At 33.8% G+C, this 25,094-nt stretch overlaps 4 protein-coding genes across 4 annotated transcripts in view; 1 reads left to right on the top strand and 3 right to left on the bottom strand.

Moving 5' to 3' along the window:
- The window catches only part of LOC128176081 (alpha-mannosidase 2-like), a 51,778-nt gene extending 42,833 nt beyond the window's left edge, over window positions 1-8,945 (top strand). Inside the window, exons 20-22 of the mRNA XM_052842142.1 lie at window positions 5,816-5,957; window positions 6,418-6,548; window positions 7,203-8,945. Coding sequence (XP_052698102.1) covers window positions 5,816-5,957; window positions 6,418-6,548; window positions 7,203-7,688 — 759 coding nt within the window. The 3' untranslated portion in view covers window positions 7,689-8,945. The remainder of the gene's footprint in view (window positions 1-5,815; window positions 5,958-6,417; window positions 6,549-7,202) is intronic.
- LOC128176077 (uncharacterized protein PF3D7_1120000-like) lies at window positions 471-4,583 on the bottom strand. Its single transcript, XM_052842138.1, has 16 exons — window positions 4,290-4,583; window positions 4,129-4,173; window positions 3,901-3,972; window positions 3,649-3,702; window positions 3,451-3,507; window positions 3,203-3,244; window positions 3,008-3,058; window positions 2,838-2,882; window positions 2,647-2,700; window positions 2,044-2,106; window positions 1,864-1,926; window positions 1,660-1,719; window positions 1,509-1,571; window positions 1,110-1,202; window positions 816-908; window positions 471-699 (listed from the first exon to the last, which is right to left on the bottom strand). Exons 1-16 carry the CDS (start codon window positions 4,332-4,334, stop codon window positions 631-633), a joined length of 969 nt encoding a protein of 322 aa, XP_052698098.1. The 5' UTR covers window positions 4,335-4,583; the 3' UTR covers window positions 471-630.
- Window positions 8,946-14,281: 5,336 nt separating the features above from the next.
- On the bottom strand, window positions 14,282-17,249 carry LOC128175138 (uncharacterized). Its single transcript, XM_052840559.1, has one exon. The coding sequence runs from the start codon at window positions 17,013-17,015 to the stop codon at window positions 15,465-15,467; it is 1,551 nt and encodes a 516-aa protein (XP_052696519.1). The 5' UTR covers window positions 17,016-17,249; the 3' UTR covers window positions 14,282-15,464.
- Window positions 17,250-17,421: 172 nt separating this feature from the next.
- On the bottom strand, window positions 17,422-18,669 carry LOC128178900 (uncharacterized). Its single transcript, XM_052846303.1, has 2 exons — window positions 18,370-18,669; window positions 17,422-18,240 (listed from the first exon to the last, which is right to left on the bottom strand). The coding sequence occupies exons 1-2, from the start codon at window positions 18,567-18,569 to the stop codon at window positions 17,790-17,792; spliced, it is 651 nt and encodes a 216-aa protein (XP_052702263.1). The 5' UTR covers window positions 18,570-18,669; the 3' UTR covers window positions 17,422-17,789.
- Window positions 18,670-25,094: the final 6,425 nt, after the last annotated feature.

The following is a 25,094-nucleotide window of genomic DNA, read 5'->3' as shown; positions in this document are numbered from 1 at the left end:
TTTTTTAGTTTTCTTATTAATAACGTGTTTTTAAAACATTACTATGCATTTTGGACACATACAATGCGCATGAATTTCCATGAACTACTTTGCTGCGCGATGAAGAAATGGGGATTGAATATAAAATGCTTGTTGCAAAATTCAAGGCAGCAACTGTTGAACTTTTTAACTTCTACTAGACAGACATATTTTTTTGTTTATAGCCGCTTACAAAATTTGGTCGCTCTCTGACGCTTTGCCGACATTAAAAGCATGAGAGAGAGAGAGAGAGAGAGAGAGAGAGAGAGAGAGAGAGAGATTTTCAGTCTTTACTACACACTATGCATAAAGACACACCAAAAGAGCCCGGTTTTCAGTACTTCAGTACTTTGATATCTTAAATGGCACTAAATACATGTATTAAATAAATGTTCTAAAAACAATTAATCAACGGCAAAAATTTATAAATACACACAGATGTCAACATTACAGTAAGTTCTAAAAACAATTTAATCAACAGCACAAATTTATAAGTATACACAGATGTCAACATTACTGGAAGTTCTAAAAACAATTTAGTCAACAGCACAGATTTAAAAATTTTGGAAAAGAGGAGACTTTTTCTTCAGCCATTAACACGGATTGGGTCATCTATTTTCTTCCAAAGAACTTTTTGAGCCAGTTTCTCAAACCTCGTCTACTGGTTGGATTTGCGTTGGCCTGTAAAAGCAAATGAAAAATAACTAAAGTGAAAATCATCAATACAATTTTAATAAAACAAAGTTTTCAAAAATAAGTAATTTCATATCTGAGCATCAATTTCCTTTGGGATGTACCTTTGAGAGAGATACCACAGATTGACAGCTGTCATATTTAGGTTGGATAGAAGTTCCTTCATATTTCGGTTTCATCTGTGGCTCACACTGAGGCTAAGGAGAGTCATGAATAGGAAAATGTATTAATGATTTTAGGCAATTCAACAAAAGCACTATGTTTAAAAATCATCTTTTAAAACTCTTTTACCATTCCTACATCAATGAAAAATGAATGAATAAAAGATGAAGTAGAAATGAAAAAGTTATAGTTCAATTAAATAATTAGTTTACATGAATGCGCATTTGAAAACATACCATTGGAGGACAGACGAATGTGTCAATGTTAAAAAGAAATAACTTTCTTGGTACAAAGCATTCATTTTCAGTCTGTTTCTTTCTGTGGTAACTCTGTTAACAAAAAAACACAATTTTTAAAACTATGTTGATAATCAAATTGCAATTTAAAAAAATCAGAATTAGATCAAAGCTCATACCCCATACCCATGTAATTAAGCCTTTATAAAAAAAAATACCATTTGCCATATTGCATTATTCTTAATCATAATATGTAAATTTGCCATATGAAAGACCAGTACGGCCCAGTTACAGTAAAGGGGTTAGTGCTATAAAATCAATATTGAAATATAGTGAAAGAGGTATGTATTTCATACACTGATTAAGATGGGGATTACCTATTATAGAAATTATACTGACCATCAACTCATGCTGGCAGGCCTTTTTCAAATTGCAGAGCCTCTCTCGCTCTTTGAATTTTTTCTATCAAAAAGTTAAAAAATTAACATCAAATAAAAGGTCAAAGGTATAGTAAACATATTTGTTTATTATACATTTATATAATACTAACCATCAACTCGTGATGCAACTCTTCTCTCCGTCGGGAAATCTTTTTTTCTTCCATTTTTGTCTTTTAAAAGATAAGTATATAATCTTATAAATATTTACAGTAGAATTCAGCCCAGGAGCTACAAACATGTGGCAACTAAAAATTGAGATACATAGTGTCTTTATGAAACATGCAATTATTTCTTATAGAACATCAAATACTCACCATCAATTCTCTCAGGAATTTATCTTTCACTTGTTGAAGTTTCTCTTTTTCTTTAAACTTTGTCTGTCAAAAGATATTGAAATAAATACATGAAACTTTTTTAACAACACTTTTTTTTTTTAGATAATTTTCATTTCATTTTCAAAAGAAATTCTAAAGTATCAAAATGCATGTACTTACCAACAACTCCAACTGGTAGGTTTCTTTAACATGTCTAAGCTTTTCTCTTTCCTTGACTTCATTCTGTCAAAAGAATATACTTTGATGTAACGTCTTTTATTAATTGACGATAATGAAATTAATTTAAAAATCTTAAGTATAATAGTCTTGACCCAAGACATAGTAACATGAGGGAAGTGGAGTAGTAGGTCTTATCACTTAGTGGACAATTATACAAGCTCACTGTGATTGATTCAACTGTTATACAGTCAAACTTCCTACTAGATGGCACTGTTTAAAAACTTCGAAATATCCGTCTTACCTTGCCAAGTGTCTTTGATCCGCACTGCTTCTCACGAACGTTTGTGAGAAGCAGTGCGGATTGGAAACCCTTGGCTAGCGAAGATGCATAATATCCATGTATTTGAGATATCAAGGGTAAAATAGTTTCAAAAAAAGTGGTTGGGACTTACAAATCACTACGACATATCTATTGTATTTGAGATGTCAACGTTCGAGATATCGAAGTTCAACTGTAGTTATTAAAACTATTGGCCGGGGGAAACAACCCACAAAGCCTTTATATTAAACAATCTACCTGGGTAGTCACTTGTGCATACTCACAATCAGTTCTTCTTGGAGTTTTTGGAGGTTTATCTTAAGTCCCTCTACTTTGTCCTAAAAATCAGAATTAATGTTGAAACCAACTACTAGTATTTTATGTAAACAAGACATATTTAAGCAGATCCAATATGCAATATATTACCATCTATTTATAAAATGTGTTAAAGAAATTAATCTTAATAAATTCTCACCATCATTTTTCTGGCCATCTCAGGATTTCGAAACCTTCTCTCAGTCTGCAAAGATGTATAGTATTTCATGATATCATGTTACTAGTACTCAGTTACAGAAAAACAATATTTGAAATGATATAAACAAAACAAAAGCTTTAGACAGTTTGTGAGATTGATTGATTTATTACCCATACGTCCTCATGTATTTGGTTCACCAGCCTCTTTTTAGACTCGGTGTTCTACAAAAAGAAAATAAATGAGGAAAAAGCTATTTTCAGTAAAATCAAATGCATCTTGTAAATACATGCAAAGGGATTCTATTTCATAGCATTATTATTGCCTTATGTTTCCATGTTAATTAAGAATACTGTTTTAATAATTACCCATGCTTCTTGTATCTTTCTTTTTGCGTCCTCGGTCTCTTTCTGTTAATATTCATGTGAAACCGTTACAAATATACACTGATTGTTTTGAATAATTAGAATAATTATACATTTCACGTTTAACCCTTTAACTGTAATTAAAACTTAATGTAGAATGTAGTTTTTGCGTGAGATTTGATAGTATGTTTAACGAAAATTAAAAACCACGAAACCTACATGTAACTTGTTTAACACACTAAACCCTATACCTGTAACTGTGCGATGGACTCAGTTAGCAGTGTGTCCTCTCTCTGAATAAACTTTGTCTGAAATGAAAATAAACGCAAGCTATTTCAAGATTTATATATTCCTTTATGGTATATATCGGAGTAATATAATGGTTTAGTAACAAGGCTAATGGTAAAAAAAGAAAAGAAAATTCCATGAAGAAAAGGGCATTAACTTACCATCAATTCCATCTGAATATTTCGCACAATAATTCGACGCCGTTCGGCACCAATCTGTTAAATAAATTCAAGTCCTCATCATTTTCTGATAACCAATACATATATAAACGTATCATGGATAAGCCTTTTTAAAATGATTCCTTGCACCGATGTTTAAAAAATTTAATGACATACAATCTAACATATTTAAAGCAAAGTGAATGAGAAAAAATTCATATCGAGCTCTGATAATTAGGGATTGTAATAAAATACCTCCTGTTTTTCTGCCTCGTAATCTTTCAGAAACAATTGGAAATTGCGAACGATTTCCATCCGAGTTTCTTCCTGTAATAATAAGAATTCTTTGTCTGAGTATAAAACATTTCTGTTGCAACGTATTGCATAAAATAAAAAAAAAATTCATGAAGATAGTAATGTAAATTTATATCATGAACAATTGTTTTTGACAAGTACATATTAAGATACCCCGAATTAACATACCATATATCTCAAAGCCTTTTCTATGAGACTAGATCTTTCATCCATCTTCAAAATCAAGAGAAATGAGGGGAAAAAATAAGTATTAATTCTCCAAAATATGTTTCATTTGAACGGGATAAAATTTTCACAACAACAGATAATTTTTTCACAATTGTACATACCATGCTGCTCAAAGCTTCATTGCCAAAACACATTAGGTGATCCATGTTTTTAATCTAAAAAATTATCAATTTTGTGGTTAATTATAATTTATTTCTAGCATATTTCATGAAAAGAAACTTCCCGATACAAATAATCGTTTGATGGAATGAATACCTTGGTACAAAATATGTTCCTTACTTTCGCCACTTCTTGCACGGAGTTTTGTTGATAACAACTGGTCTGACGTCACTTGTTTTGTGACGTCACATGCATTGTCACGTTGTATTTAGAACATGTCAGGGATGAACGGAATCCGGCGAAATACCATATACCAATACGCTATGTATTCACATATAGAATCAATGTGAATGGCACATTTACTGAAATGTGTATCACGTGACACCGATGGTCAGACAAGTAACATTATACGAAAACTGTTTTGGGGTCAGTTTATGGGGCTAGGTGGTCATCAAAATAACCATCATATATATTCCCGGGCCCTTAATTGTTAGATATGGTGTTTTTAACTATAACCTATCATTTGATAATTAGTATTATATGATGAAAAAGAAAAAATTCCATATTTTAGTTTTAAAATTTGAATATTTTGCTGTTTAATATACAAAGCTCTTCTTTTAAAGGAGATTTATAGATTAAATAAAAAAATGGCTACGATCATCCAGCCCCCTTAAAACAGCTTGTTAAACACATTTATTGAACTGTCGAGATTTGTTTTGATTTCGTGCGTTTTGAAATCTCGCGAGATAATAAGATGTACTACAATTGTTTATCAGTGTGATTATCAAAATACGGAGGATAATTTTTTTTTAAGCGGCATTTGTGAGTTTTGAATATATATTTACAAGAATGGCGCCATCAGATGGAAATCTCCATCATCTTAAAGTGCAGATTTCGACTTTTTCCTGACAAGTAAAATATTAAAATCGCTAAAAGAGACAGAAAACGTCAGATATCTCGGACTTTGTGTGTAAGAAATCAATGCCACTATAATTACAGCTTTATTTAAGTGACCATGAAAAATTGTACTGCAGTGGTTAAACAAGGAGATTTCAATTAGTACATTTTTTTTAACCAAAAAAGCGCGTAATTTTTTGTGCCGAAGTACTGGCACTTGCAATTGCGCTTAAATTCGCATGCGGACATCTATCGATGTTAATGTGGAGTAAAGTACATTATATCTAAAATACTTTTACCGGTTTAGAATTTTCTAATTTTACAACATTTAACGAAAAAATACGTTTTAGTTTTTTTTTTAAATCCCCAGCGGGATTCGAACTCATGACTTACAGATTCGTAGTGAACTGCGCTCAATGTTAAGTTACAATTTCGGAAAAGAAATTATTTATAAAATTACACTTGATCTTATTGTTTATTTCGATGATTAGTACGTCACAACATGGAGGTGTCCCATAACACCTCAAAACCGACGTTGATCCTTTATAAAATAATTAAAGAAACAAAAAATCGTCTTTACAATTAGTTATTCTTTTTTGCACTATTTTATTTATTGTTTTTTTTTCTTCAGATGCACAGAAAAACGACTTTTCCAAAGAGACACATCCAAGGCAATTTCTATCCCATGACAACAATGGCGTTTGTTGAGAACGGAACTAGCAAGCTAACTCTGCTGACAACATCCTCTAGAGGAGTTGCAAGTCTTTCACCAGGTTAATTACAGCAATCCAGTTTTTGTTTTAGATTTATCGATCCTGTTCATTCAGATAATCTGTTTAAGGTACTTTCCAATAGTTTAGCTGCTGGACTAGTTCCGTAGCTTCTGGTCTGTAGGAACTCGGATAGACGACCAAACGACCAGGGCCTCCATCCGAAGTCAGACCGGAAGTTACAGTCCTGCATTTACCAATAGTTATGCCCAAATCATAGGATGGGAAGATTCCAGTGATGTTCGGTGCTTTAAACAAATTGAAAATGTATCTGACCGAAAGAAATTTTTTAATGATGGCAAAAGAATTGCGGCAAATAACTACTGACGAGTAAAAGACAGGCGTTTTAAAACTTATTGGAATAATTATGTGAATATTATATTTATGATCTAATATTCATCCAGTAAGATTTTACGACTATACCGAACGTTGCATGCACTTTAAATGATCTATATTAATACAGGATGGTTGGAGGTGGGTCTGGATCGTCGAATGAACCAGGACGACTGGCGAGGACTCGGCGAGGGCGTGACCGACAACGAGGCCACTACCAGCTCGTTTATGTTGGTGTTCGAACAGAAGACTTCCAACACGGTCAGTTGTATTTGTTATTACTGCTTGTTGAGAGAGAGAGAGAGAGAGAGAGAGAGAGAGAGAGAGAGAGAGAGAGAGAGAGAGAGATAGATCGAGATCTAGTATCAATATAGTTAACACCAATGTGTAACATTATTGTAAAAAAAAGATGGTTCAGCCTATCAATGTTATGGGCTTGTCTCTGTATTTCAAAATGTTACTGCCGATGTGATAAAATCGTCGGTCGGAGAAAATCGGGAATGAATGGCATTGCTTACCCTGCGTAGTTTGATTATTTAGAAACTCTATACAGTTCCCTAAATAACAAAGACAATCCATGATTTTAAAAAATTAAACATTGTGCATGCCTTTTACTTCATTAATGTTTTTTGTTAATTTATATTAACAATGTTCAATGTAAAATTATAAAGCATACTGACTTATCGAATTGGTATTATGTATCGGGTGAATGTGTAATACATGTATGTTAGTTGAACTTGATCATGAACGTGCGATGTACGTGATTTAGCGGAAACCCTTTCGCCAAAGGATTTTAAATAGAACACACAGCCAAATATAATATGTTTAGAGTATGAAACCATTTTACCAACAACAACAATAAATGCAATATAAATTATAGATTAGAATTATGCTGTAAAATGTTTTTTTTTTCAGGTTTCGGGTGTTTGTTTCCCATCATCATTGACCAGTCAGCTTTCTGATGAACTGGAAAATCCATGTATCATAGCAGAGACGAAGTATGAACTTCAAAGTCGTGTCCAAATTGAATTGATAAAACGAAAACTGCCCTGTAATATCTATCTAGTCAATTTCAGACTCGCTATCCAAGAAAGACTTGCAATCCAAAAAATTAGAAGTTTAACAAAAGTTCAAAATATACCAAAACTTGCTAATTTAACAGCAGCATTCTTGCTGGTTTTGCAAAACAAGCAAATTGATTGCAATATTAAGCCAGAAAACAAGGATTGCCATGAAAATCTCCAAGAACTAAGATTAGACGACGTGTTTATAGACTGTTCTGTAGCACAGGCATGGGAGACAAATCTGTCTGGGACCGTTCTTGTGAAAGAAATTAAGCAACCGTATGCTGTAACTGTTGATCCTATGGAAATTAAGACATTTAAAGTGACATGTAATTAAAAACTTGGTGCGTGTTCTAGAATGGAGTTTTGTTTTCGCTCTTAAGTCTCATGGGAAAATAATTTTTGAGAACAGGGAAGTTGGAAGTCATATGTCACATGATATGCACTGCAGCCGACGCGGGTCCCGTATTTTCCTGCGACATCGTCATGGTGTTTTAAAAATAATGCTTTCTGCGATACTTCGTCACGAAATTCGCGGAATCATATGTTTACCGCGACGTAGTGAGGTATCATGCCAGGAATACCGATGTACATGTATTGCAAGTTTTCTGTATGTTAAAATTAGATGTTAGATCCACTCGCTTATCTGTAGCGAGTAAGCGAGTGTATGTAACATCTAATTTTAATTACAATTTTTATTAATATGAACTATATTGAATATCTATTTTAAAATTATTATGAGGCCGACTTAAACCAAACTTGGGAATATGTATGCAGTCGATTAAATGAACTTTTATAAAGAGGTGCCTGTCCCTTGCAAAAATTTAAAAATTTCAATTATTAAAAATATACATGTACAGTAAATAATGAAATTTTTTAGCATTGTCAAAGAAAAGGAAAGCTTTTGCAATTTTTACCAAGAGATTTGTGCGAAAATTATTTGTACTATAAAAATATATATAAATGCATTTTTGCCATAGACTTCAATGTTAACTTCAAGATGGGATAAATTTTTCAATATTAATTATTTTTTACAAATTTAAAAGATGAATCTTTGTTATAAAAAACTCCTTAAAACCACACTAAGAGTTTTGTCATCAAACTTGCAATCTATTAGATACGAAATATGATAGTTATGGATGGACTACCTTAAAATCCAAAAAATTACTCATCAATATTATGTGTAATATACTGGTCTAGAGTTATCGTTCTTCTATTCTTTATTATTTCCCTTGTGTTTACCGAAATAGTGCAATCTTGAATCCTATGTTAAATGCCTGTGTTGCAGATAGTTGATATTAAATATTTATGAAACATTAATTTTAATATATTGCAACATCGTGATGGTGATTGTTAGTGATTCGTATTGGTAATGATGTGGGTACACCCTATGGCGAATCTACAGTTTGGTATTTTGGTGAAGAAGAAAACGTCAATAAATAGCACTGATTTCGATTCGGTAAACAATTTATTCTTATAAACAATAACTTGGTTATTTATATGTTTCTCCATGTATGTTGCTCGCATCTCATAAAAAAACGTAATTTCAAAGTACAGAAGTTGTCACACATTGCATAAACACTGGAAACTCCAAACTTCCAGTTGTGGTGTTTGGTTAAAGTCACCAAAATAGGTGACGTAATTCTAAGTATTATGTCATTATTTTTGTCACAGGATTACTAGTAGTTATTTTAGTGAATTATTCACCATATTTGCGTTCATTTATTTCAACATTTCATGTTTTCATTTCCCATTGTCATTTGTTTACATTCACGCCGCTTCATTCATTTATACAATCATTCATAGGGTGCGTTCAGAGTATTTCCAGTGGTACCAATACCTGTGATGCCAATGGTAACAATTTGTTCCATTGGTGCCATTGGACCCATATGTACTCTGAACGAGTTTGAAAGAGGGTACAAATAGTAAGAAATTTACCAATATTAACAATGGTACCTTTGGTGTACCATTGTTAACACTGGATGATTATTTAGCGGAAAATATCAAACCAAGATGCCATATGTTTGCCTCGTTGATCATTTTGCACCAAAAGGATACATTCAGAAATATAATTTGTGTACAGTAAATCATTTTTACTTCTGCAAAACGTGCGTTGATCTTTGAAAAAACATGCCTAGAATGAGTCTAGATTGCTACCATATACACCGATGAAAGTAAATGCTATGCATGGTTAATGCCAACAACAATCTATAGGGACCTACCCCTAATGTTGAAAAGGCTCTGTTGGTTTTTTTGGAAACTACGTTTGAGAGCTTTCGATATATGGCTGATCGGTTTTAGAACATATATAAAAGGAAAGTTTAAAAGAGTATATTCTCCTCCTTGAAAAATATTAAGGCCGAATAGAAAGCTTTCATCAGAAGGAAAACAATTTAGAAAACTTTCAATTTCAAAATGTTTATGGTGCTTTAAATAGAGAAAGTCATATTCCAACCAATGTCCCTAAACACCTGTCTACATATACAGAAAGATATTTTATTCAGCTGTACTTCTGGCATGTTACAGTGCTTAAAACGATTTGTTCAGCTACAACAAGGTTTAAGGTGGAAAAACTGTGAAATAAATATGTTGCCTTCAATGCATACACAATATCCGCCACTTTTGTGATGTCATAAAAAAGTTACCATCGCTAACAGAGCTCTAGATCGTCTGTAGAAATGTCAACCTATAGTAAATGTTATCGGCAAACACTGGTACCGTTGGCATACCAATGGAAAAAATATTACCAGTGGTACGCGGCAGTACTCTGAACGCACCCATAGTGTGATAGTAGGACGAGAGGTCACGTGGTTACGTTTGGAGGGTGGATCGGTGAATGAATGGGTGTGTTAGACGGGTTTATCGGGCTTGAGTGAGTGAGTGCGCATGTTAGTTTGTATAATCCAATTTTTAGCACGAACTTTGAGATTTCATAAAACAACGCCACCCAAGACAGACGGTTGATGACTCGGCTTCATAGCTTGTCAATCCGACTATTATCTATACGTTTATACTGCTGTAATACTTGGTGATTTATTTTAATCAAATATATGTTATTTCAATACTATTTAACTAAAGATAAATTTATTGAGTGAATGCAGAGAATTGGAGTGTTCTAGTAATATTATAATTGTATATGATTATAGATCACCCGTGGAAACCATTTCATCATTATTGGAGTTCTGTTTCCCAATTTAGCTATAAAAATATTATATATCAGCTACCCCTTGACATTTATATTGGTGACATAAAAGGCTATATAAAGTAGGCGGATCCAGAGTTAGGGGGTCAATCAGCCTAGTGTAAGCAGAGAGATTGAGATAGAAAAGGAGAGCAAAATGCAAGTTTTGGTAACCCCAACACCAAACTGAAACTAACGGGTGCCAGCCGATCCCCTTTTTATATCCGTGTTTTATATTTGAAAACAACAGCTCCGGATTACACAAATTATATAATTATATAAAGTCAAATTAATCATACATGTTCACATTCATTATCTTCAACAAATAAATTCACTGAACTTTTTACATTGTGTTTTGTTTAACCAAAAAAAAAAAAAATCCTCGGACGATACACAGTTTTTGGTGGCAGCGGGGAGATCCGGTATATTCTTTCGTATTCTGCGGTCGAACTTACCCTTGTTCTGTTCTTACCTTGAGAAGTTGAGTTAATTTTTGTTCGAGATGACAATGATGAGCAGCTATATAATAACACTGAGTTATGATGGCACTGCATGAGCATTTATGCCACTTTCAGGTTTGCTTAAAATTGGGTAAGTGGGATAAGAAAAAAAAAAGCCTTTAATCTTATTAGCGACATTTTTTTTGGGGGGGGGGGGGGGGGGGGGGGAGGCAACCCATACATTTTTCTTATGAATATAGGGACATAAGAATGGAATATATACTTATGAGGCACTATTGGTGAAATTAAGTCAAAGATTCGGTAGTTTGAGACAACATAATGAGATGATTGGCTCGGTTTGAATCAAGACGCGATAACTTGGAGAGTCCATAGCAGCTCTAGGAGATGGTTTACGTCAGATGGCTTATAAAGTTTACATAGGCCTAGATTTCAATGTACAAGAAAATCGCACTAGAGATACAAGAGGCCAATAGGCCTTAACGGTCACCTTAGTAGCATATAACCCATACACAAACTTGTAAACTGCCCATATGAGAATAGATAAGATACTTTAAAATTAAATTATCTAAAAATGCCATAATTCTCTTTTAAATTATTGAAAACAATGTATATTTACCATAACATCGATTTATAATCCTTAAATATGTTAAATGATTAGAATAGGTTGATTTAAACTGGCGTATGCGTGTCAAAATCTCCAAATAGTGTCATTTTTAGAACTTCAATGCCTTTTCTTATATGGAGTGGGTCTGAGCTCCATATTTTTGTTATAGTCTATTTGAGGTTTAAAGGAAATGAAACTGATTTCAATCAGCGAAAACGTGGAGAGATGACCCACTATACTTTAGAAATGCCATTCTGTATTGCAACAATTGAACGTTTTAGAAAAAAATTTACAAGTCTTGAAATTTTAGTGGTTGAAGTCGCATATAGCATTTAACAATGGAATCTGTTGTGACTGAAAAGGCTCAGTGGTTAGAGCACCAGACATTAGGTAAGATTATAGGGCAAGGGTTTAGGTTGTGGGTTCGAAACCACCAAAAATTTATAATTTTTTTTTTAACCGTTTGTTTATTAATATTCAAAACTAAATATAGTTAAAAATTGTGCTTTTGTAAATTTGAATAATGACATAATCAATTATATTAAGTTGAAAAAAAAAATAAATTTGAAATTGTGTTTTACGACTTAACCAAATGGGCAATTGCGCTATCTTGTTTCCCCATCTTCTTTGAAATGATGACCACCTTCCTGCCTGAAATCTTTCAAAAAGAACTATAAAACTAAATTTTGGCGAAAAATTTAAAAATCTGGTCTACAAAATCACGAAGTCAGTATTCCTTTAAGGTGTGTGGGAGTAAAGAAGATAATTTTAAACATTATATGCATTAACATATTTACATCCGATTTGGACCTGCCCTAGAGTCAAAACCATTACTCCAGGGGACATGAAATTTAAAATTTTAGTAGAGGACTTCCTGGTAAACATAATAATATTATTATGAAGTAAGTTTTTCATACAAATATGTGAGAAAAGAAAAGAAAGAGAAGAAGACGATTTTAAAACATTATATGCATTAACACTATATTACCATATTAAGATTTAATACATTTTTACTATATGGCTATATTGGCCCAACCCTAGAGCCTCGACCCCTCATACAGGGGTCATGAATTTCACAATTTTGGTGGAGGGCTTCATGGACATCAATATCATGCATTTAGTTTTTAACAAATATATATGGGAGTAGAGAAGAAGATTTTCTAAGATTAAATACATTTCTACTTTATGGCCAAATTGGCCCCACCCTAGAGCCAGAACCCCTGACCCACGGGCCATGATATTCACAATTTCGGTAGCGGGCTTCATGGAGATTATAACCATGCAACCAGTTGTTTCCTCACTTGTGTGGGAGTAGAGAAGGAAGATTTTTTAAATTTGGGCTTTATTTTTGGAATATTTGGCCCCACTTGTGGTGCCCCGGGGTGGTAGAGCTACGAATTTCACAATTTAGATTTCTCTTATCATAGAGATGCCTCACATCAAAATTGGTAACCATTAGCCTTATAGTTTTTTAGAAGAAGTTAAAATGTAAAATTGTTAACGCACGTCGCCGGACGAAAACGGATAGCAATAGGTCACCTGAGTTTACTCAGGTGACCTAAAAATGCAGTTGTTTAATAGAAATTTCCAAACAGTACTTGAGGCAATAGATGTCAGAGATATATAAAGAAATACTAGGTCCACACTTCATTTCATATCTATACATAATAAAAAAACCCTTTAATTGCATTGCAGCGCACCGAGCAGGCTGATCCTAGACATTACCAAAGAAAGGGAGAGAAAAGAAGAGAAAAAAAAATAATAATCATAATAACAATTGTTTTGACACATATAACCTTTTTTCTACAGAATCCTTCACATAAACATTTTTGCTAGACACTGATTTCCATCGCCCGTGTCTTTGTAACACCTTTCATTGACACTAGCATTTGCAGCAGCAGTTGCCCCTCCTGATCTAAGGGAGTGTAGACCGATATTTAAATCCGGAGCTACAGTTTTTAAAAGATTAACAATATTTTGCTTTGCTGCAGTATAACTAAGCTTTTTATTTTTTGTCACTAATTTGGAAATACCACTGCTTCTTAAAGCGGGTTTAAAAATAAAATGATCAGAACACATATCAATTCCCGCCTCCTTTGTATAACGTAAAAACATGTCATATGGGCAAGCACTAGTAAAACCTTTTGCGATGAGTACTTCATTTCCATCTCTGTATTGATCATTTTTGCATTTTTCAATAAAAATTTGCAAATAATTTTGTTCAACAATGACATCTTTACATTTTAAGGAACTTAGTTCGTCAAATCTTAAAAAACCTGCAAAACCTATCAAAATCATAGCTAAATTTCTAAGCATAAGAACATCCGTAGTATCTGTATGCGAATCGCACAGTGTCTGTAGCATCTGACGGTCGACGGGATCCTTTCTGCGCACTGGTCTACCCGTTAATCGTTTAGCCGACTCTTGTAGTGAATTCACAAAGGAATTATCTGTGGGATCTGGATAACCACTGATTTCATGCATCCATTTTATTGAATAAATTGTAGTGTTTACTGTAGAATACGAAGCACCAGAATCTAACAGATAAGTAATATATAAAGCAACATGAATTGGCTGTGCTGGAATCTCACTGTGTCCGTGGTTATTTATGAACTTCTTCCATCGTTGAAAACCATGTTTGTAGGTCTTGTTGGTACTGTCACTCTTTGATGATAAAAGGTACCATATGTGACTGTACTCCTAGTCCTGGAAAAAATTAGTCATCACCAAAATGAAATATCTTAATATTATGAACATGTATTTATTTCTAAAACTGTATTCTCAATACCAACATCTTAAACTTCAGTGGAAATTTTGCAAAAATTGATTTATTACTCTTGCCATGCCTTATCAATTTTTTGTCAGGTAGATAATAACAAAATTTTACAAAACTTTTATAAGTTTCCCTCAAATATCAAAGGCCAATATGAGGACGACTTCCATTCCGGAATAATCAATGTACCTGTGGCCCTCTCTGCTATCATTTTGTTAATAACTCTTGGTATATAACTGGGCGGAGGAACTAACCAGTTATTTTCACTTACCCAAACCTGGGTAAACGCATCGACTGCCTCTGTACCAGGACACCAATATTTAGAATTAAACCTTTCACACTTTTTATTGTAATGTGTAGCAAATCTATCGACAGTATGCATACCCCATAGTTTTTCGTAACTGTTAAAAACATCATCGTGTACTGACCAATCGTCCATGTCCGTTACACGACTTAAGAAATCTGCTCTTTTGTTTTCATTTCTGGGCTTCCATACATTACTTACTTGAGTGCTGTTTTCGGTGCAAGTTTCAAATATCTGGCTTGCAATGATTTGCAAATATGGTTTTTTGCTTCCAACTTGCATGATTTTTGCAACGTTTTTACTGTCTGATATAACATTTAAATTTGAATTTTTTATAATACTGACTTTACTTTTCATGACCCTGTTAACAGTTTCTAATTCTCTCCATGTTGAGCTCTGCATCGCTTCTTCTGCTGTCCAATTTCCTACTACACTCCCCATAAAATCATTTTCATTGTTATCATTGATACATTCAAAATAACCACCAAAGCCTACATCCGAGGCGTCACAATATAAGAATAAGCTGCATACATCTGATGCACTTACAAAATCAATGGAACAACCGTTTCCATTCAAAATTGAAACACTTTTTCGCCAAAATTCAATTTCTCTCAAAGCATTTGCTGTTATTTTTACCTGAGCTTCCCAGCTAGCCTTGCTTGATATGCAGTAATACAAAAATCTTGTTTTCATTCTAACAATATCACCAAAAACAACTTTCATGGAAATAATTTGACCAACAATTTTTGCTAAAAATTTTGCACGAAAATACAATACATTTTTCTGTACCTCACCATGTATAGTATCTAAACACAAATTTAGACGATAAATTCTGTCGTTGCTGATGTGAACTTGACCTTTCTCTGTATTCCAATGCAAAACTTGGAATCCAATTACATTTGTCGTCTGCAAACAAGAAACCCAAATTTTGAAAAAGCATTTTTATTGAATAACTTACGTTTGATGTTACTTCGAAACTGCTGCCTGCAGCTATACCGTCGTCTAAAAATGTTATAATTTTTATTCCTTCTGATCTTAAATGCCTCACCGGTTCTCTAAGAACTTTTGAAAAAATGTACCCTGCTGTGGAAATGCCAAATGGTAAAACATTGTATACGAAATATGAAATTTTGCCATTTTCTTCCCATGAGAAACCTAAATATTGTCGGTGTTCCTCGTAAATTTCTATATGGTGATAGGCTGATTTTAAGTCAAAAGTAAACATAAAGTCTCCCATTTTAAGCATTTCTTTTGCAGTGACAGCATCTTCGTATCTAAACTTAAACTTGTGCAAATGAGGATTCACGTGCCTGCAATCCAGTACCAACCTTCGCTTACCGTTTCTATTTTTGGCCACCGTCAAAGGATTTACAACTGTAGGTTTTTCCCTTACCCGTGACACACATCCCTTTTCTATCAAATTCCTTATCTCACCTGTGACGAATTCTGGTTCCTCTCTCGCTGACCTATTGTTGTTTAATTCAATAGAAGAAGGATTTGTTTTGAATGGAATTTTATATCCTGACTTTATAATATCTAATATTGTTTTACCTGTCCCAATTTTCTCCCATTCGCTGTAACGTGATCTTAAACGACCAACTGGAGATATGATACTACTTATATCATTAAAAAGCGCCAAATTTGAAATAGGCAAAAATTTTTCTAAATTTTCACTTATCTTGTTTGCTTTGTCACCTTTCTTCGTACAATCCCGACTCCAATGTCCCTTAGCTCCGCAGTCAAAACATCTGCCGGGTTTTCCACTGCTCGTTGATCTTTCATCTGTCTCCATACGGGAGACGGTCGCTGGTTTCTTCTGATAGGGTTCGAATCTCTGACGTTTTCTCCCGTTGAAAACTTTCCGCTCGGCTCTCATCTGTGCTCTGTACATCTTCTTCTCATCGTCCGAATCGTCTGCTATGGGGTTGGCCTGATACTCCTGGACTACTTTCCAACCAAGCTGAGACGAATCTGCCAACTTAATCACTTTCTGGCGATTTTTAACCATTTCAATACCTTCAGCGATACTGCTCTTTGCCGACTCCACTCCATCGTCACTCCCGCAGTTTAAATGTTCCCTGGCCTCCTTTAACTTCGTGAGCACTCGGGCTTCATGCTTATACTGATTCTCGTTTCCTTTTTTACGAAACACATAATGTTCATTCAAATTGTCCTCAATTTTGCATATTTGAGACGCGGAAATTTGTTGAATATTTTGTTGAAAAACTGACAAACGACTGTCCATCATATTTTGCAAACTACTTAACAATTCGGACTGCTGACGTGAAACAACTCTGTTTACTTCTTCTGAAATTGAGCTTTGTATTTGTCTGGCGTCCATGACGAAAAACACGACTTGCTCGGGACGGCGTGCGCTAGAAAGTGAACCTTACTGACAACCCATGAATCAATTCAAACACGTACACTCAATACTGAAATTTCATTGGCTAAATACTCCATAACAAGGTAAACTTAGTAACCCCACACTTTCGTAATTGTTTACATGTCGTCAGGACAATTATTTTTCGCTATACTTCGTAACGCGAAAAAATTCTAGAAACCAATCTCTAAAAAAAAGCCAGGGGCGCACTCGATTGGGACCCTTCTTATTCCGGAATAATCATTCCGTCCGCTCGATTGGGTTGGTAGGTAAATGGTTATTACACTTGGAAGGCCTACTGAACATTTTCGGAATCTCAGACACCAGACAGAGGACTTCGGACTGCGGACCTTTTAGTTGATGGGACATGTCAAACACGAAAATTGAAGAAAATATGTGTTCAAAAAATTGTTTTCATTGAACTTAATTTTTGACTTCGGGTGCGTCGTTTATAAGAATAAGCATGTTGATTTCTTTCAATTATGATATTTTTAAAGATTAATTTCACGTAATTTAAGGTACACGTATATAATGTATAATATTTTTTATGTTTTCGAAGTAATTTCAAGATATTCCATAATGATACTTGACGACATATTTGACCGAAACGTTATCAATGTTTAAAAAAATACCGCAACATTGTTTATACATATTATAACAAGTAGAGGAAATGTATCCCTTTTTAATGAAATTAAAAAATATACAGGAAACGAGTTCTTCAAGTGTTTTATTAAATTAATCAGACTCGTCAGAGTCAACAGCAAGAGCTTTAAGAAGTTTTGGTACTTTTTTTGTTATAAAAATGTTATACGCCTCTTGATTTTCCCGCATAACGCTCAGAAGTGGCCGTTTGCAAACTCCTTTTTGAGATGGTGATGGTCTAGAAGTACCAGGCGTAGATGAAAATCTAGATGAACCGGGCACAGATGAAGATTTTGACCGACCGGGCAAAGATGAAGACGTAGATGTAGACGGACCGGTCAAAGATGCAGATTTTGAAGGAGCAGGCGTAGACGAATCGGAATTGGCCTCATTCAAATCCTCTTCGGAAGAGGACAGATCTTGCATCATTTGAGATCTTACATCCAATTCGTTCAAATCAGTGGTCGCACGTACCCCGGTCTGTTTTTTATGAACAGGTTGTGCTAATTTGATTTCTATGTCCCTTACCTTCTTCAATTCATTCCTAAAAAAAAACAAAAATAGTTATCAACTTTATTTATAAAATTGAAGCTGGTTGAATTTTATATGAACATTTATTTAGAAATAATTTTGAACATTACAAAGAGTTCTATTTAAACAATATATAAACTACCTGATCGTGATATTCTTTATATCGAGGTCTGATACAGACAGCAATTTAGATAACTTTGTAGAAAGCCTATCTTTTATTTGTTTTGCATTAGAGGAATTGTACAAATTCTGCGTTTCTAATGGAAGCTGATGGATGTTATCAATCATCGATTTGTGTATTTGGACCCAAGCACATGGATAAGTCTGGTAGCTCCTCAACATCAACAGGATTTCCTGATCGCAAAACTTTACCACCCGTTTTCGTTTTACATTTACCAAAGGCTGTTGATGTTCGAAATTATCTGCAATTAAAAAATATGATTGATAGAATTTTAAATGTACTTCAATGCTTATTAATTTTTTTTGGTTAAAAATATATTGAAATAAGGAGATGTCTTTCAAAAATTATTATTTTATATTTAATCATAGATAAGCATGAAGGGATAACGCCTCCGTCAAGTTTGCACTTGCGAGGGGTGTTCGGGTGGAAGCCTTGTCTTTAAAAAAAAAAGAGTTATTGGGCTTTTCTCTTGTGAAATCACTTGTATTTTACTGTTGCCGAGAGAGGGTCGGTTTTTATTTTATTGTCATTTAAACTTAAGCATATGACAATTCACAGTTTTGAATATTTTCGAACAATTTTCATTTTTATGATATATCTATTTAAATGTATTTAACATGTACTGTGCATGTGTTCACTATAAAAATGAAATGCACGTCGTTTTCAATAGAAAATAAAATACATATATGTATTTAGATATTGATAAAAAAGATTACATGTAAATGAAAGCTTACCATCTTGGATATCTGGCAAATCATCCATATCTAAGTAAGTCCGTGTTCTCGGAAGAAATTGAGCGGAATGAAAGAATAGGAGGAGCGGTACAAAACAAACCAAACAAACAAAAAACTAAAGGGTCATATCAAAAGTAATAAAAAATGTAAGCAAAGGTTGGTTGTATTTAGAGTAAAGGGTGTTAATTTTGTGAAGGATTTTAAATAATATTAGGTTACGAATGCAATCAATTAATCTTTTTAGGATCCGTTCAACTCAACACAAAGGATGTAATTATTTATTTCGTTTTAAATTATATTAGTAATATTATTTATTTATTATGATAGTATAGAAAAGTATATTCAATGAATGAATGCGATCATTAAGATTGATTGCGGTCTTGACCCAACTGCAACTTAAATTAGAATTACAAATTAAATGGATTTCTAAAAAAATATATTAATTTAACATAGACCCCGTAGACTTCCATAAAAACCCCAATAACCTAGAATCAATTAAATTGTGATGCCATAATGTTCTAGAACTTCGTTGGTTACTCTCACCAGCAAATAAACCTAGGGGGGTGGGTGGGGGGTGTCAAATAATATGAAATGCAAGTAATCTTCCTACATTATATGTACATGTATTAGCAAATATAACATTCTCATTAAATAGTAACAACCAACGATAATTGACCCCAATAGTTTTAATTGATTCAGTAACTCTCTTGCTACCCCCCCCCCCCCAACTTCCTCCAATCCCCCGGTAAAAATAAACTATAGAAATATAAAACAGGTAATTTTTATTAAGAATTGTTTCAATTTCAGGTAAACATGGATTTTGATGTTGTGGTTGCAGCTCTCCCAGCTTTTGCTTCGTGTCCGCCCGATTGTTTTATTGTTAAACAATTTTTATCAATATTGATGATTATCACTAAACCCCCACCTGATCCTTTGGTGGATGTGCGACATCGTCTTTGTACAGGTGAACCAGGTGTGTGGCAAGGAAGAGATATATTCTGCATGTTTTCAGACCATTCCTATGGCTTTTATGAGATAACAGGCGAGAGTCTTGAAACTTTTCTAGACCTTGTGCAGAAAATAACTAACGCTATGGGTAGGAAAATGACTGGCCATAATCTGTCACCAAAAAACCGTACGCTTTTATTTATTTATGATTTGGTTGAGATGTTATCCATCTTACAATTTCTTGTTTCAACTGTTTGATGTAAGTACCACAACAATTCATGAAGAAATTGACAAGTTAATGCCTGCTGTAGCAAATTCATTTATCACGTGGCCATCAGTTGATGAATGGCGGGATATGATACATATTTGGGCAAAATTACCAAATGCAGTTGGTGCAATCGACGGAACATCAGTCAGCAGTCCGATACATTAAAGGAAGATTTGTAGAAGAGGAGAGAAAACGTGCAGAGACAATGCACAAAGAACAGATGAAAATGCTCTCAGGACTTACAAATATTCTTGGCAAGCTTCCAGATGCAAAGAAGTAGTTATGCATCCATATATAAGAAAAAAATTATTTACTTATCAAGTTTTTTAAGTAATGGTATGGATATCATAGGTTTTGATATAAATGTACCTTAGATTCTTACATATCTAAGTAGTTTGAACCATCTAGTCATTCATTCATTCAAATATATACCGCAATGTAGTTATCTGTGGTATTAATTTGTCTGACCTTTGTTATGTTTTATGCAGCAAAGTTACATGTACCTGAGGTGTATCGCTTTGTCTGTTCTTTGTTATTTTTTATGCAGCAAAGAATGTGTCTTGCATACCTACTTTTTATTTCGAGTTTGTATTGTTACCGTTTTACATAAAAAATAAAATGTTTTAAAGCAGTCCTTGTTATGCTAATCTTTGTAAAAGAGAGAAATACACTTTGTAACCTTGACCTCTGGCTTATAAAATCTTCCCTTCAGGCTATGCATTGGGACCATGCATCAGTAGTCATGTTGTCATTAAGATAGTTGTCGGATAGTTTGACGATTATGTTGCACCAAAATGTAGAAAAATAAACAAGGAATTTCTATCAGATACCGGTACATTTAATTATGAACATATTGACAAATATATCTCTCATTGACATATTAACACAGACTAACAATAGGCATTATATTTTATGCAACACAACACATTCAAATAATACGTGTTTTAATAATCCTGTTTTTGTAGTTCCTCTTTATTGAGTATTTCACTTGTTTTTCTTGCACATGTATGCATTTCTGTTTTGCTGTTCCGAAGTTGACCTCTACTTCCGGGTCAAACTTCCTATTTTAGAGTTCACCCTCATAGATAGTCATACCCGGTGAATTCCATTGAGATTAACATCGTAAGTAAACAAAATCGTATTTTTATATTGATATTTGATTTGTTGAATGAAAAGTAGTGTTTAAAAAGTTTAACTTAAATTGTTTGTGATTTTTATTCATAGAACTATGTTATTTGGGATGTATCCCGTTTACTGTTAACAACATCTGTCTTTAGTAGACGAATTTTATAAGTGATTGGGTTTAACGGATATGAACGGAGAATATATAGCGCGAATCCGTTAATTTTCGTTAGTCTGCAATTATGGGGGGTTTAAAGATGCAAGTAATTTATTTTATCAGAAATTTAATTGGGTTTAAGAGATTAGGTTTTGATCACATATTTCCATAATTTGGAAATCTGATCAATTAATTTAAAGTTAATTAGTGAATTATAATTAATTAAGGTCACATTTTCAGATTAATATCTGAATCAGACCTTACAAACTTCTTTTGTGGGAATTTTTATCAGTGTTTATATTTTAAACTAGGATACTTAGGTAATTTTAGTTAGGTCTAAGTCACATATTCAGAATTTATCTGAATCAGACTATTTAACATTAAAGTTGTTGTGAATTTACTGGAGTTATTAGGGTATTTCAGTGAATAAAAAGGACAGGAATTTAATTAATGTTGTTTTGAGGAGGCTATCTATTTATTTTCTGTCTTGTAAGAAATAGTTGGTGTATCAATAAATTGTGAAACTTTACAGCAGACTTTATTTTATTTACTTATATTTGGGTTTGGTACTTGCCAGTAAAGTACCTGGTGTCAGAAGAACAAATCAAACCAAAGTGTAGCGTTAGCACGTTACATATTTTTGGTGTCAGAAGTGGGATCCTATAACATTTTAATTAGGATCCAGTGAAACGGACTCACGGATACAATGTATGAGACAAGAGCACACAAGAGAAGGGTAAACAATTTAGAGTCAAGTGATGTAGACCCTAAAATTGATGGGGAGTCAGCTGATGAGATATTGGTAAAACGAAATATAGGAAACAGTCCAAAGATGGAAATGACTGAAACAAGAGATACAGCATGTACATCAGACAATAATGGTCTACCTACTCAACAATCCTCCTTCATTGGGAACTCCAGTACATGTAGGGTCGGCTCAAACTCCCACAGAGGGGCAAGTGCAGAGACAGAATATACTAGTAAGACGAGGTAAGATTCGTAGTTCCATCTGTAAGGAACACCCCTACCTCTACTTGTGTAAGATCTCCACTTGACAGCTCACGACCACCATTCTATCGAGCAGAGTCAGAGAATGACGAGGCTGCTGTTGGAAGACACATGGAGAAAGCAGGGATTGTAGGTACTTTCAAAGCTCTCATTGAGGAAGTGACAACCACAATGACAGAGATGAGGTCAATGGTACAAAAGCTCAATGGGAAAATTAGTACCGGTAAAAAACCACATGATAAATTAGTTACTGGTTCTACCCATCATTCCCGTACCACAAACTCAAGAGTAAAGCGTCAGTTGACCTCTAGTACATGTAGTAAACTTACAAGGGAGGTAAGTACAGACTCCTCGCCCACTGAAGAAGATGATGATGGAAGCTGTGTTTCAACAGGAAACACATCCAGCCTAATAAAAGACGGAAGGTATAGTAAAACCTTTGGGGCCAAGTTACCCCCCTTTACAGGCACATATCCATGGAAAGTGTGGCATAACAGGTTTGAGTCAGTTGCTAATCTCAATAGATGAACATGAAAACCTACAACAACTATTACCAAGGATTCAATGCAAGGCTGCGGAGTTTGTTTATGGCCAACTAAAACCAGCAGTAACATCTCAATATAAGATGATAAATTTGATTGAACACTAAGACATGATTTAATATTGAACATTGAAAATGTGAACATTTTAACAACACATCAAGTACATATAAAATCAAATTTATTTTAGATACAAGTAAGTCATCAAGAAAAAGGAAGATTAACATCCAGGAGCTCGAAATGGAGAATTTAAGACTGGAAAACACTAAACTGCAGAAGGAAATCAAGAAAATGGACGTGGAAACAGAGGTCCTGCAAATAAAAAAGAACTTTTAGGCCAAAAAAAATTAATGATTTGTTTCTCAGGCACCGCCGCATCAGTAAAATCATCGCCGCATCAAACTTTTTTATCGTTATTTTTCCGGATTTTTTATATCTTATCATTATCGGTTTTCTCTATTATGGAATCTATGTAAACAAACGCTCAGAACAAAAGTGAAAAACGTTATTTTATCTGAAACATCTACCCAGTGACCAACCTAGGGGGCTACCTGGGCTAAATACAACTTTATGTAAATATAATTACTCGCTTTGTGGTCGGTAACTTCGCCAGAATTTCCTCATAATGAGAGAGGTTGAAGTTGCCCTGTATTCTGAGTTCACGATCGTGAAAGTTAACTCCAAATGCAATAAAATGAAAATCATCTAATTCGAAAGACATTTTCATAGCCTAAGTTAACCCCTGTTGTGATTAATAACTAGCGACTGTTTTTATAACGGTTGATGCAACTACTTACTGTGCACTTAAAATTACAACCGATGTTTATAACTTTAGGTGCTGATATTACAATTAGTTGGTAACTTGTAATTAATTAATAACTCTGCCAAGTTAGTGCTAAAATAATCATGAAACCGTTTGTCTACAATTATCTCTAACTAAAAAATTCTGTACAACATGCAAATATATGACGGTTGTAATTGGGTCAAAGGGTTGGACTAATACCTCCAAAATACACTTAAACACATAAACTGATTTTATTTGTCATTTAGCAAACACAATAAAATTATTAGGAAACATTTCAGCTACAAAATGTATGAATACACATATAATAAATTAAATTTAAAAAATTGGATAAGATTTAAAAAAAATTTAGGAGTTGTTTTATTTTTAATTGACTTGCTTCTAATCAAATTTAAATTAAGGTTGAATCTGTGTATAAATGTATTATCATTAGCATTATGCCATTGTCAAAGAATGGAAGTCTACCTGATTTCTCCCTATTTTTTGTGAGGGAGAATTTCAGAAGTGAAGTCTCCCTAAACTAAGTTTGCTCTGGGTTGGTCCCTGTTAACACAACCACTGAAATTTCTTTGTTATCTTCAGAAATTGAAGCCTCTGTGATATTGCATAGAAGCAGGAATAAAGGTCACTTGTATTGTTTGAGAATTTTATGTGACTTATTTACTTTTCCTTGATTTCTGTCCTCAAGGCACTGAAGATTGATAAGAAAACACCCCCAAATGAATGCTTTATTTGATAAATTTTTATATGGCAAATTTAACTAGTAAAATGCCATTAGAAGTCCCCTATTTCAGTTTAGACTCCTGTTATTACTGTGGAGGGGAAAGATGGGCCGCAAAATGGAGCAGGGGCATAAAGCATTTGTCTTTTTTGTTCATATGCAAAAACTCAACGTTCTAAAAGGAAACATAACAGTTTAAACTAAAAAAAAAACAAATTAAAACAAATGTTTAAACTTTGCCAAAGTATGAGCTTGATAAATATCTGCTGATGAGTACACAAATAAATCATATAATATGGGTAACCATCATTGTAAATTTTTCAAAAAAAAAAAAAAAAAAAAAAAAACCTGCCTGCCTCATCAAAATTTCAAAATTTTGGCCCGAGA

Source organism: Crassostrea angulata, chromosome 3 (assembly GCF_025612915.1).
Source record: "Crassostrea angulata isolate pt1a10 chromosome 3, ASM2561291v2, whole genome shotgun sequence".
Taxonomy (NCBI): Eukaryota; Metazoa; Mollusca; class Bivalvia; order Ostreida; family Ostreidae; genus Magallana; species Magallana angulata.
The sequence above is the reverse complement of the archived record's forward strand: the minus strand, read 5'-3'. Positions and strand labels throughout refer to the sequence as shown.